The following is an 11,443-nucleotide window of genomic DNA, read 5'->3' as shown; positions in this document are numbered from 1 at the left end:
ATAATTGGATATAATCAGAAATTGGATTTCTTGGGTGAAATGACCAAATAATGCTGTACAATTATAATGATACCGGATTCATTTAATCTGTAAGTCTCATTGCATTGTATTCATTTGACCACAGTTATCTTCCTTGTATAATCCTTTATTGGCAAATGCAGTTGCGTTATACAAACCGTTCACATTTTTCTACAGTTCACAAAAACCAGTCATATAAAATAACAAATACATACCCAGCTACATCCCCCAGAAAGTTATCCAATATGTTTCCCAAACCTACATACACATCACACGGACAGAACACTCAAGACTCCATATTAATGTTCAAAAATCGTTCTTTCTTTCCCCGTCTGACAACCGATCGAACCAATGGCCAGATACCAAAATGAGACCAAAGTTGTAATAAACTACTTTTTCTTTAACTCGGCTTACAGAAGACTGCGTGACGCCTGGCTGTTGCTTCACAAAGCAGGCGTCTTTAGCCAGAAGAAGAAAATGAAGACATGTTAACACCTGATTCCAACATACAGACTGCTAGTGTCTTAAAAATGCCATATCCTTGGCTTAGCAACAGCCGAGGCTAGTAGGTATGTAGGTGAGGTACATACATACATTTTTACAGGTATTGGTAAACCTCAAGATTTGCTAGCTTGTACCCATAATGTGGCTACTGAACAGCAGCCAGTGTTAGTTTTCAGAAGTTGAGGTTTTTGCTAAAACAAGGCAAAAACAGTACATTTCGTCTGCCACTACACCTCAAAAACAATGCACTTCTCATCCGTACAGTGTGAAGCCATCACATTTATTGTCTTGTGTTATGTACAGTCTGTGGTGGATGTGTTTTGGGGTTTTTAAACCATCCTGGCAGTTTTGAGTGTGATCATATCATGAACCTTTGCAGTGTTTCCATTTGTAAAATGATTTCGTCTTTATCTACAGCGTGACTTCAGTAACCTTCGCAGGACCTTTAGTCTCCTTTCCTCCTTCTGTCTTTTCTTTCTTTTCGACTTCACTCTTCAACTCCCTTTTTGCTCTCTCCCTTGCTGCTCCATCCTCCTCCTCTTCCTCCTCCCCCTCCTCCTCCTCATCCAGTTGGAGGCTCCCAGAGGAAAACCTCATCCTGGCCTGTCCAGCACACCGTACCACTTTCCCTAGCGGAGGTGGTGGGCAGTAATACGGATAGAAGACCTCCGGGTCTGAATCGCTGTAGCTTCCCGTGGCGCCCCCGATCATGCATAGCGAGGCGGGTCGGTCAGGCAGAGGGGAGGAGTTTAGTGGGAGGTAGGTGGGTCTGGAGGGGCGTGTCAGGTGAGGGTAGTAACCAAGGGGACGGAACTCAGAGGCGGGGTTAAAGGCGGGGTTAGAACTCCTCGAGAGGTGAAACTTGACATCTGGTTGGCTAGCCACGCGGCGAGGCAGCCCCGGGAGGAAGTTGGAGTCATCGCTGTAATGCCCCGCCTCCGTATGTCCAACGCCCAAGAGCCTCGCCCCGTTGCTTCCCGGCTGGTAAACCCTAGCCAATCCCAGCCCGCCATAGCCAGAGGGGCGGAGGTTCCTCCTGATTGGCGAGTGGGACGGCGAATCATGACTCAGCGGATAGAAAGATGGCCGCGACAGGCCATCCATCGTTACATAATCCCGCCTCCTTGCCTGCGGGAAACGCTCCAGGGAGGAAACAGCAACATAGTCCGACAAGTAGGGGTGTCGGCTGAGAGGCGAGGAACCAGTTAATGGGAATGTTGGGAGTATGGGGTGATACTGGTAGGCGGGACTATTTGGGTAGAGAAGAACCAACTGCTGAGCGGCATCCGGGTGTGGCTGGGGATTGGGCCGACGACGCGACCGGTTGCCATAGACACCGGCTAGCCTTTGGGCTTGGCGCTGTGTCCCGATCCGCCCCCCCCCCACGTCCTCCATCACAGATGTGGAGGCAGATCTTATTTTGGGCGAGGGGGTTGATTGGTGTAGAGATGGAGAGAGGGGAGTGACTTGGGAGAGAGGGCGGGTCCTCTGGGTGACCTCGACGGATGATTGGCTGCGTTTAGCCCTTCCTCCATAGATTTCGACGTTGTCGACGCCTCTGTGATGCGGGTCCATCTCATCCTGACTGCGCACCGCCAAGGCATGACTCGACCGAGTGAAGGGATGGGAGTGCTCGTACAACTGAAGAGGTAAGACACAATAAACACATATCAGACCTGCCTGGACTCACCTCATTTCTCTAACTAATTTGTAAGAATGGTCTTTATTACTTCTTTGGAGACGTCCGTGAGGAGATCAGGAGAAGAGCGACACTGTCTGGCATCGTAGTCTGACTGACAGTAAGTCCTGGATGACAAGTGAGAAGACAAAAAGAAAAGGAGATAAGTCCTTTTTTTAGCTTAACGCTGGTTTGGACCTTGATCAAATTGGATATTTAGCATCCTGTTGGGGCTTGGCGTCCCTCCACAGTTAAAACATTTGAAAATCAATGCCAAGGAGTCCTAAACTTCCTCTGGTGGTTCCCGACTGTAAACACTCTTATTATTGGTATTTTGGAGGTAAATTTAAAGCATCAGTGTTTTCCTGGACCGAGCGTTCTGATACGTCTGGCTTGTGAAAGGTATTCGTACCTCTCAAAGTGCGAAGGCTTCTTTTCCCCTGATCCCATACACTCCAACAGCTGCTTCTGTGTCCGTCCGCTGCCACACAAAGAAATAACATATCAAATAGTTAGTAGTCATCATCATCATCATCATCATCCGGTTTAAGCTTACATTATAGCGTTAACTATAAGAGAGTCTACTGTCAATGACAATCGGGATTAAAACTTTAATTGAAAAAGGTTATAAATGTTTGCATGAAGCATTTTACCAAACGCAGTCTGATGCAGATGCTGCGACCTGCACAGATGACCTATCTGAAGAGTAACTTAGTGGGAAAGTAGTGTGTTTTTGTGTGCGTGCTTTACCTGTATCTGAAGCTGGAGCCCTTACTGGACAGCAGTGTTTTGTGTATTGTCTTCGGTTCCTCTGCCAGTCTGAAGAAGGCATGGTACTCTACACATGTCTTCCAGAAGGACTTGCACACATCTCGACTGGTCATGGAGAACTCTAGTGTGTCCTTACACGACGGCTGGACGGACACAACACGTATACGTATGTGCACATGTCATTAGTGAACAAATGCAGTCCCATAACTTAAAACAAACACTGAGGACTAAGCCAGATCAGGTCCTCACCCCAACTTTGTCGTGTAGTTTGATGAGGAAATGTTTGCGCTTGAAGCTCAGCTTACGGATCTTCGCCCAGCTGAACGTGTTGATTTTGGTGTTTCCCTAGAAAGCACAGAAGAAAAAGATTCGTTAATATGTCCTTCAGTGTAAGACAACTGGCTATAAACATGTTGATGTTTAGCGTGTAACACTGAATTTTGTCAGTTTTAGATGACCTGTTGGTGGCGCTAGACAAAAAGTCAAGGGGTCACCTAAGTCTTTCAGCTGCATCCTCTGGATGCAATGGATGTCTGTGCCAAATTTCATGCCAATACATCCAATATTTGTTGAGATATTTCACTCTGGACCATCAAACTAACCAGCCCTCGAGCCGAGGTGCTAATGTGGCAGCACCTCCTGCTGGCAGAGGAGAGGCATGACCGCTTTCTGAAAGGTTAACCCTCTTGTATGTGAAAGTGTTTCTTTTGAGACCATCAAGCACATGAACCTGAAAGACCAGTACTCCAGAGTGTGTGACAGCCAGGTTGATCCTCATCCCCTCCCCATCGTGGGCCGGATGAGGCCTGATACCGTACATGTCCAGCTTCCTCGCCACCTCCAGCAGGTGGATATCGGAGTCCGCTGGAGACGCACCTCTGCAGAAAGAGAGAGAGGAGGACTGAACGAACAGCGCAGGCTGTATTAACCAAACACATTTGAACCTTTAGTTAAACCTCAGGTGTTCTTACGTACCTGTGTTTCTTGTGAAACTTGATGATCTTGTGGTCTAGATACTCCTGGTTGGGGACGTAATGCTTCATCTCTAAATGGTGACAGTCCAGCTCCTCATCGTAGTCCCCGAGCTCTGCTGCAACACAAACACACACTCATAAAGACATGCCTTGTAAAACAATGTTTGCATGTACATAAACCAGCTGTACAGTCCCAGGGTACATCTGTAAGAAGTCTTCCTTTTCTATAATTAATTATCTTCATACTTATATGAAGTACTATATTTGCCTCTGAGGTGTGGTGGGGTAGAAGTAGAAAGTTGCATAAAGTACCTCAAATTTGTACTTCAAGTATAGTACTTGAATTGAATTTTGCCTGCTGACTTGTATTTACCTTTTTACAATAACTGTGTTCGTATTTTAGAAATGACGTGTAGATTTTTGCTGTATTTTAATGCTTACACTGCAGTATGTGAGAGACCAGCAGGGCGGCGCTGTTGTCATGACAGGTCAGACTGCCGTTAGACAAGTCCTGCTTTATCTGTAAGGCAAAGAGATACCTACACACACACACACACACACACACACACACACACACACACACACAATAAGAACATCTATGGCATATACATATATATATATATATATATATATATATATATATATATATGTATGTGTGTGTGTATATAAGGAGCATCGTTACCTGGTGAGGCCTCTCTTGAGCTGTCCAGGGTCCGGTGGGAAGAACTTTACTATAAACCTGAAGAACAGATCGTTGGTGTCTGACAGAGAGAAAAGAAGAAGAAGAAGAAGAAGAAAGTAAATATTGCAGCTACAGACGCAGAGAGAAAGGAGAGAAAAAAAGATGGAGTGAAGTACTGAACAATTCTGAGGTACTTGTACACATATCCAATTTATGCTGCTTTATACTTCAACGCCAGCTACATTTCAGAGGGAAATATCGTACTTATATACTGTTGTACTTTTTATTATACACACAAGTTGTACATTGTCCCACAACAAAACTAACTTGTGTGATTAAAATAAAAACATGAAGGCTCCATAATTTAATTCTCTGAAGGCAGCCATTTTGCACAGTGAGTATGTTTACTTTTGATACTTTAACTACATTTTTCTGTACTTTTAAGTAGAATTGACTTTTGCTTATTATTTCTGTGGTGTTGCTACTTTTACTTGATTTGATTTGATTTTTTATTCATTATCAGTTTGTTTCCTCTAGATTCTGGTGGATTCGGCTGCTCCATCGTCATATTATTGCATGTTCTGCTATAACGTGAGTATGATGTACAAACACATACAACGGTGAAGAGAAACTTCCTCTGACTTACATTTAATCTGTTTGGCCAGCGGCTTCAGCAGCTCTAACCACACCTGCAACAGAAACACGTTACACGGCAAAGAAATGCATGCATGCTGCGAGTCTTCGCGTGTGTCTGATGTTCTTACGTAGTTGCCGCTGTGGTGTCTGAACTCCAGTCCAAAGTACTCTTTCTCCAGCAGCTTCAGATGACCACACACTTTGTTGAAGAAGTCGCCTCCTAAAACCTTTTGCTGAGAAAAAGAGAGAGAAGAGGGATAATTGGATTTTTTAATTGAGAATTGAGTCCAGGGCCTCTCAGGAGACCACGGCTCAATTTCTTTGCATAATGAGAGTTTGTGTCACGCTGTGTTCACTGTTACAGGAATCATTGTTTTCAATGAGAACTGAACTCCTGCACACAAAACAGTAGCGATGCTTTATTACACACACGCCGGCCCACAAATACGAGATTTAGATTTATTTGTGAAAAAGCACTTGAACAGAAGACAAACGGGTATAAAACAAAAATAGCTTAAAAGTTAATGCTGATCTGGAATCAGTCTGAGTGATTTATAAGGCATTGTTATATTAACAAATATTTTTTTTTAACTTTTACTTCTTTTAAGTAAATGTTGTAATACTTTTTTAATAATACTTTTACTTAAGTAAGTTTTTGAGAGTATTTTCAGTGTGGTATTAGTACTTAGTCTAGGCTCTGAATACTTCTTCCACCACTGATGATCTTTACTAAATCTTGTACAATGTCGTCATAATAATAGAGTATGTCGACTTCTGTCATACAGTCTATGATTAATCCACAGTCCTCATAAATATTACAGAATGTTGTGAGAATGAGAACTATTCATGTTTTGATATCTCGTGTTTTATGTTTCTCTAATCAGTTTAGCACGATGTCATCGGCTGTAGAAACCTCGTCCTCCGTCTGTGAAGACAATAAAACGTAGGAGACGGTAACCTTCCTCCTTCTTGCCTCCTCTCTCCTCTCCTCTCTCCTCTTCTTGCCTCCTCTCTCCTCTTCTTCCTCCTCTCTCCTCTTCTCTCCTCTTCTTGCCTCCTCTCTCCTCTCCTCTCTCCTCTTCTTGCCTCCTCTCTCCTCTCCTCTCTCCTCTTCTTGCCTCCTCTCCTCTCTCCTCTTCTTGCCTCCTCTCTCCTCTTCTTCCTCCTCACTCCTCTCCTCTCTCCTCTTCTTGCCTCCTCTCTCCTCTTCTTCCTCCTCTCTCCTCTTCTCTCCTCTTCTTGCCTCCTCTCTCCTCTCCTCTCTCCTCTTCTTGCCTCCTCTCTCCTCTCCTCTCTCCTCTTCTTGCCTCCTCTCCTCTCTCCTCTTCTTGCCTCCTCTCTCCTCTTCTTCCTCCTCACTCCTCTCCTCTCTCCTCTTCTTGCCTCCTCTCTCCTCTTCTTCCTCCTCTCTCCTCTCCTCTCTCCTCTTCTTTCCTCTTCTTGCCTCCTCTCTCCTCTCCTCTCTCCTCTTCTTGCCTCCTCTCCTCTCTCCTCTTCTTGCCTCCTCTCTCCTCTTCTTCCTCCTCACTCCTCTCCTCTCTCCTCTTCTTGCCTCCTCTCTCCTCTTCTTCCTCCTCTCTCCTCTCCTCTCTCCTCTTCTTGCCTCCTCTCTCCTCTTCTTGCCTCCTCTCTCTTCTTCTTGCCTCCCCTCTCCTCTTCTTGCCTCCTCTCTCCTCTTCTTGCCTCCTCTCTCCTCTTCTTGCCTCCTCTCTCCTCTCCTCTCTCCTCTCTCCTCTCCTCTCTCCTCTCGCCTCTTCTTGCCTCCTCTCTCCTCTCCTCTCTCCTCTTCTTGCCTCCTCTCTCCTCTCCTCTCTCCTCTTCTTGCCTCCTCTCTCCTCTTCTTGCCTCCTCTCTCCTCTCCTCTCTCGTCTTCTTGCCTCCTCTCCTCTCTCCTCTTCTTGCCTCCTCTCTCCTCCTCTTTCTATCCTTCCCTCCTTTCCTCTCCCATCTCTCTAATCACTGACATGGTGTTTGTGCATCGTGCCTTCTCTGCAGCAACACAAGTTTGTTTTTTTAGTGTTTGCTGTCTGCTAGCCGGTGTTTAGCGTCCCGGCGGGGGGGTCACTGGATGTCCCTCATTAACTTGTCATGAGAGAGAGGAAGAGAGAGGAAGAGGAGGGACTGAGCAGCTGTAACCGATTATAAAGAGAACACAGGCCTAACCGATGATTACTGGAAACAAATGGCCGCCCCCAGAACAACAGTTAGTCTCAGCAGAGCAGAATAGAGTCAAACTGGAATGCAGCTTTACTGTCCAGTCTGCTGGCTGTAAATTCATATGCAGTTGGTTTGAAATGTCCACTCACAGGAAACCGAGTTGTGAAATGAAACTACGAGTTTGAACGTGGAAAAACTCTGTTGGTGCGGAGTTAGAAAGACGTGAAGCTCATCAGACGTCTGTAGCTGCAGCTCCTCATCTCTGCTGCAGGTTAGCAGCTCAAGGCTACAGCTAGCAAAAAAATACTCTCTCCAGCCACAGTCCCACTTCCACAACCCTGCAGTTCTCTACCTGTCCACCAGATGCCCTCAGACCTCTCCACCTGGGGACTCCCTCATCCACCTGCTCCACTTTCCTTCAGCCCTGCAGTGTATATAATACCTGTTACCTGCGTCCCTAAACTGATCCGTGACGCGTCTCCTGTCGCATCGATGTACATTAAAAACTGTCCATCGTGAGTAGCGGCCTGCAATGCGTCTTCTTTACCAGCGGGTGGCGCCAAAGTCAGAACTTTCTTATTCTACATCTTAAAGTGGTTTCAGTTCGACACAACTTCCGTTTATTATTCCTGAAACAATAACAAATATTAGCCATATTTGAATAATATAAACACGAGAGGACATTTTACTTGCGTCCCTTCATCTTCTCCGTATCCATCCATCTTTTCCTCCATCTCGTCCGATCATTAATTGGGGTTTTGCCCTGAAGGCTACAAGATCACACACACACACACACACACACACACACACACACACACACTCGAAACCTATTTTTATGATTTTACTGTTTGTTCCGTCACACACACTTATTACCTCCCCAGTTTATCAGATACACTATATTTATCACAGGGTGGGTGGAGAGTTTATTTTTACATCCATTCATCCCATTTCTTTCTTTTATCGCTTCGTCTCTCCTCCTCCTCCTCCTCCTCCTCTTGTAAAGATGCTACTAATGTCCGGAGGCCGCTGGGAAGCCAACAGAGAAAGCATGGGACACAATATTGCACACACACACACACACACACACACACACACACACACACACACACACAGTCTCTTTTTAGATGGCGTTGCTGCCTCGCAGGCGACGTCAGCATGTTGAAAACGCGGCCCGTCGCTCTTCTTCTCTGGAGCTGGATGTCGCAGCACATGACGGTTCATAGACAGCAGAGTGTTTACGTTTGGCATCCAGCTGTTTGCACGTCGCACAGCTGTTCGACAGCCGACCGAACTCCTGCAGCTGCATTTACAACAAGATGCTCTTAATGTTTGTCTGGTTCATTCCATCTATTCTAAGATATTTAGTTTAAAAAGTTTCATTTCCTGTTCGCTCCTCTGTTGGTGTACAATGGCCTTCAACTAATATTATAATGATACACTATATATATATATATATATATATATATATATATATATATACTATAAAGCCTGTAACGAGGAACTGACTCACTTCTGAGCCTCTTCTCATGTTGGAATGCGTTTGATGTGAATTAATGAATGAACGAAAAACTGATCAATCTCCTGTTCTTAGGTGGCGTTTCTTGTTTTGTTGGGGAGATAAAACTGGAAGATAAATTATTAATGTCAACAGCTTTGCAGGTTGAAAAACTGCTCATCATTCGTAAAAGTTTACGTGTCTTCTAGTGATTTTGTTATTGGACGACATTCAGTCTTCCCTCCGTCCATGGGTTCATGTATTTTGATTATCAATTAATCTGCAGATTATTTTCTTGATTACCTGATGAATTATTGGTCTATAGAGTGTGTTTTAAATGTCAAATATATATCACAGTTTGACAAAGTAGCTAAACCCCAAATATATTTAGTGTTAAATCATCGAGGACGAGGAACGTTTTGGCCTCTGGTCTCCGTGTCCAGTCTCTCTCGTCTCTGATTGGCCAGTAAAGACACCGTGAGAACTTCTTTTAGGGTAACAGCAGCAGGAAGGCCCGGGTCCATCTTACTGCCATGAGCCCTGAACTACGTCACCTGATGGAGCAGCAGCCTGGAGGTTCAACTGCAGGTTATTGCATTCATTCATGTGGTGGAAGAAGTACTCAGATCTTTTACTTGTACTCTACTTTTACTGTAAAAATACTGCCTTCAAAATCTTAGTAGTAGCACTAAAATATACTTAAAGTAACAGAAGTAAAAGTACTGATGGATGGAGGATGTGGAGGATGTGTGCTGTATTACTGGATTATAATCATGTCTGAGTTCATCATAACATCACCATCATTAATCTGAACCTGCAAAGTAACTAAAGTCAAATAAACGTAGAGGAGTACAAGTACCTCAAAACAGTACTTGCATGCCGGTGCTGTACCGCAGGGTGTTACAGGTGAGCTGTGGTGTTCTCATATAAATACCAGTCAGAGCTGAATACTCTCGCGCACAGTGAGGAGGAAGCTGCCTCTGGTCTCTGTGGCTTCACGAGATGACTCTGCAGCACGAGGAGACGCACGCGAGCAGTGAAAGGCTGTTTAAAACTATGTTGACAAACTCACCTCCACCTCGAACGTGCGCTCGCTGTCATCCAGGAAGATCACGCGCAGCCGGAGCTTCGTCTCCTTGGAGACCCGGGACTTGGCCGTGAGGCTCCCGAGTCTCCGGGTCCGCCGGTGACGGTCCCCCATCTCTCGGTCTCTCCGGGTCTCTCCGGGTCTCTCAGGAGGAAGAACAGCGGTCATCCATAACATCCACCGCAGCCGGAGGAAATCCACGAGTAGAGAGCACGACGGCTTCACGCGCTCCTCCTCCTCATCACCATCATCACCATCATCATCATCCTCTTCCTCTCCGCTCCTCCGGGGCTCCGTGGCTGCCGCTGGAGCGCGCGCTCTCCAGATGCGTGATGGCACGCTGACGTTGTCTCCGCTATACGTCGAGCATGTACTACTGCAGGAAGTACTTCCAGTTCTACTCCAGTCAGAGTACAGAAAGATGTACTTCATATATCAAAAGTAAAAGTACTCATTATCTAAAACAAACTTTATTGCGTTAATATTATGATAATATATTAAACTTACTGCTGAAGTTACAGTGATCTTGTCCAACAAGTCTAACAGTAAATACACTTCACACAATAAGAGTCTTTAATCTGTAAACTACTGCTGTGATATCCAGGTATTTGTAGGTTTGTGTAGCGTGGATCATTGACAGTCGACCAAATGAAACGGAACATTTCTCGGAAACATTTGGGATAATGTTAGTACACGACTCAACAAAAGATATAACATATAGTTTTTAGACATTTTAATGCAGAAAAGTTGCGTGTTATACCTTGAAGTGAATTTGCTTGTGAGCACAAAGAAACGTTTCTTCTTCAGCAGATAAATGTGAAAACAGTCTTTAGTGTCAAACTGTGAAGGTTAAACGTGTAAGTGGACTAATAATAAGATTTTAAGTGGAGGGGGACTTTAAATTTGGTGATTTTTGCACTAAGTCTGGTGAGATGTGATTTGTTGTTTTCTTTCTTCACATGTATTTTCTATGAACAGGCATGTTAGCAGCACAGAGATAATTGTATACACACAATATGTGATGCGTGTGTGTGTGTGTGTGTGTGTGTGTGTGTGTGTGTGTGTGTGTGTGTGTGTGTGTCCTCCATGGGAATAATATGAATTTCACGGTGGCTGGACGCTTTTAGGGAAGTGACCTGTCCTAAAGTAGGCTAGTAGTGCAATGCCTCCACTCGCCTCCAGCATGGACTGAGCACTTAGTGTGTGTGTGTGTGTGTGTGTGTGTGTGTGTGTGTGTGTGTGTGTGTGTGTGACAGACACACATACATGGGATGACACACATATAAAATGTTGGTCAAGACACTGTCTCACATTTTCTGTTTCCTTTGTCTCTTTCTATGACTGACACACATCCACAAACACTCTCTCTCACACACACACACACACACACACTTACACTAACATGACAACAATAAAACGCTGCTGGAGACCAAACTTCATC

General features: G+C 44.9%; 1 protein-coding gene across 1 annotated transcript; it reads right to left on the bottom strand.

Annotated features, from left to right (window-relative positions):
- Positions 1-933: 933 nt before the first annotated feature.
- On the bottom strand, positions 934-10,116 carry LOC139305668 (FERM domain-containing protein 7). Its single transcript, XM_070929590.1, has 12 exons — positions 9,988-10,116; positions 5,392-5,496; positions 5,274-5,316; positions 4,628-4,706; positions 4,387-4,484; positions 3,947-4,061; positions 3,702-3,849; positions 3,221-3,316; positions 2,951-3,114; positions 2,613-2,681; positions 2,253-2,328; positions 934-2,163 (listed from the first exon to the last, which is right to left on the bottom strand). Exons 1-12 carry the CDS (start codon positions 10,114-10,116, stop codon positions 934-936), a joined length of 2,352 nt encoding a protein of 783 aa, XP_070785691.1.
- Positions 10,117-11,443: the final 1,327 nt, after the last annotated feature.

The sequence above is a fragment of the Enoplosus armatus genome, chromosome 23 (genome assembly GCF_043641665.1).
Source record: "Enoplosus armatus isolate fEnoArm2 chromosome 23, fEnoArm2.hap1, whole genome shotgun sequence".
In the NCBI taxonomy this organism is placed as follows: domain Eukaryota; kingdom Metazoa; phylum Chordata; class Actinopteri; order Centrarchiformes; family Enoplosidae; genus Enoplosus; species Enoplosus armatus.
Note: the sequence above shows the minus strand (reverse complement) of the source record. Positions and strands in the feature narration are given on the sequence as shown.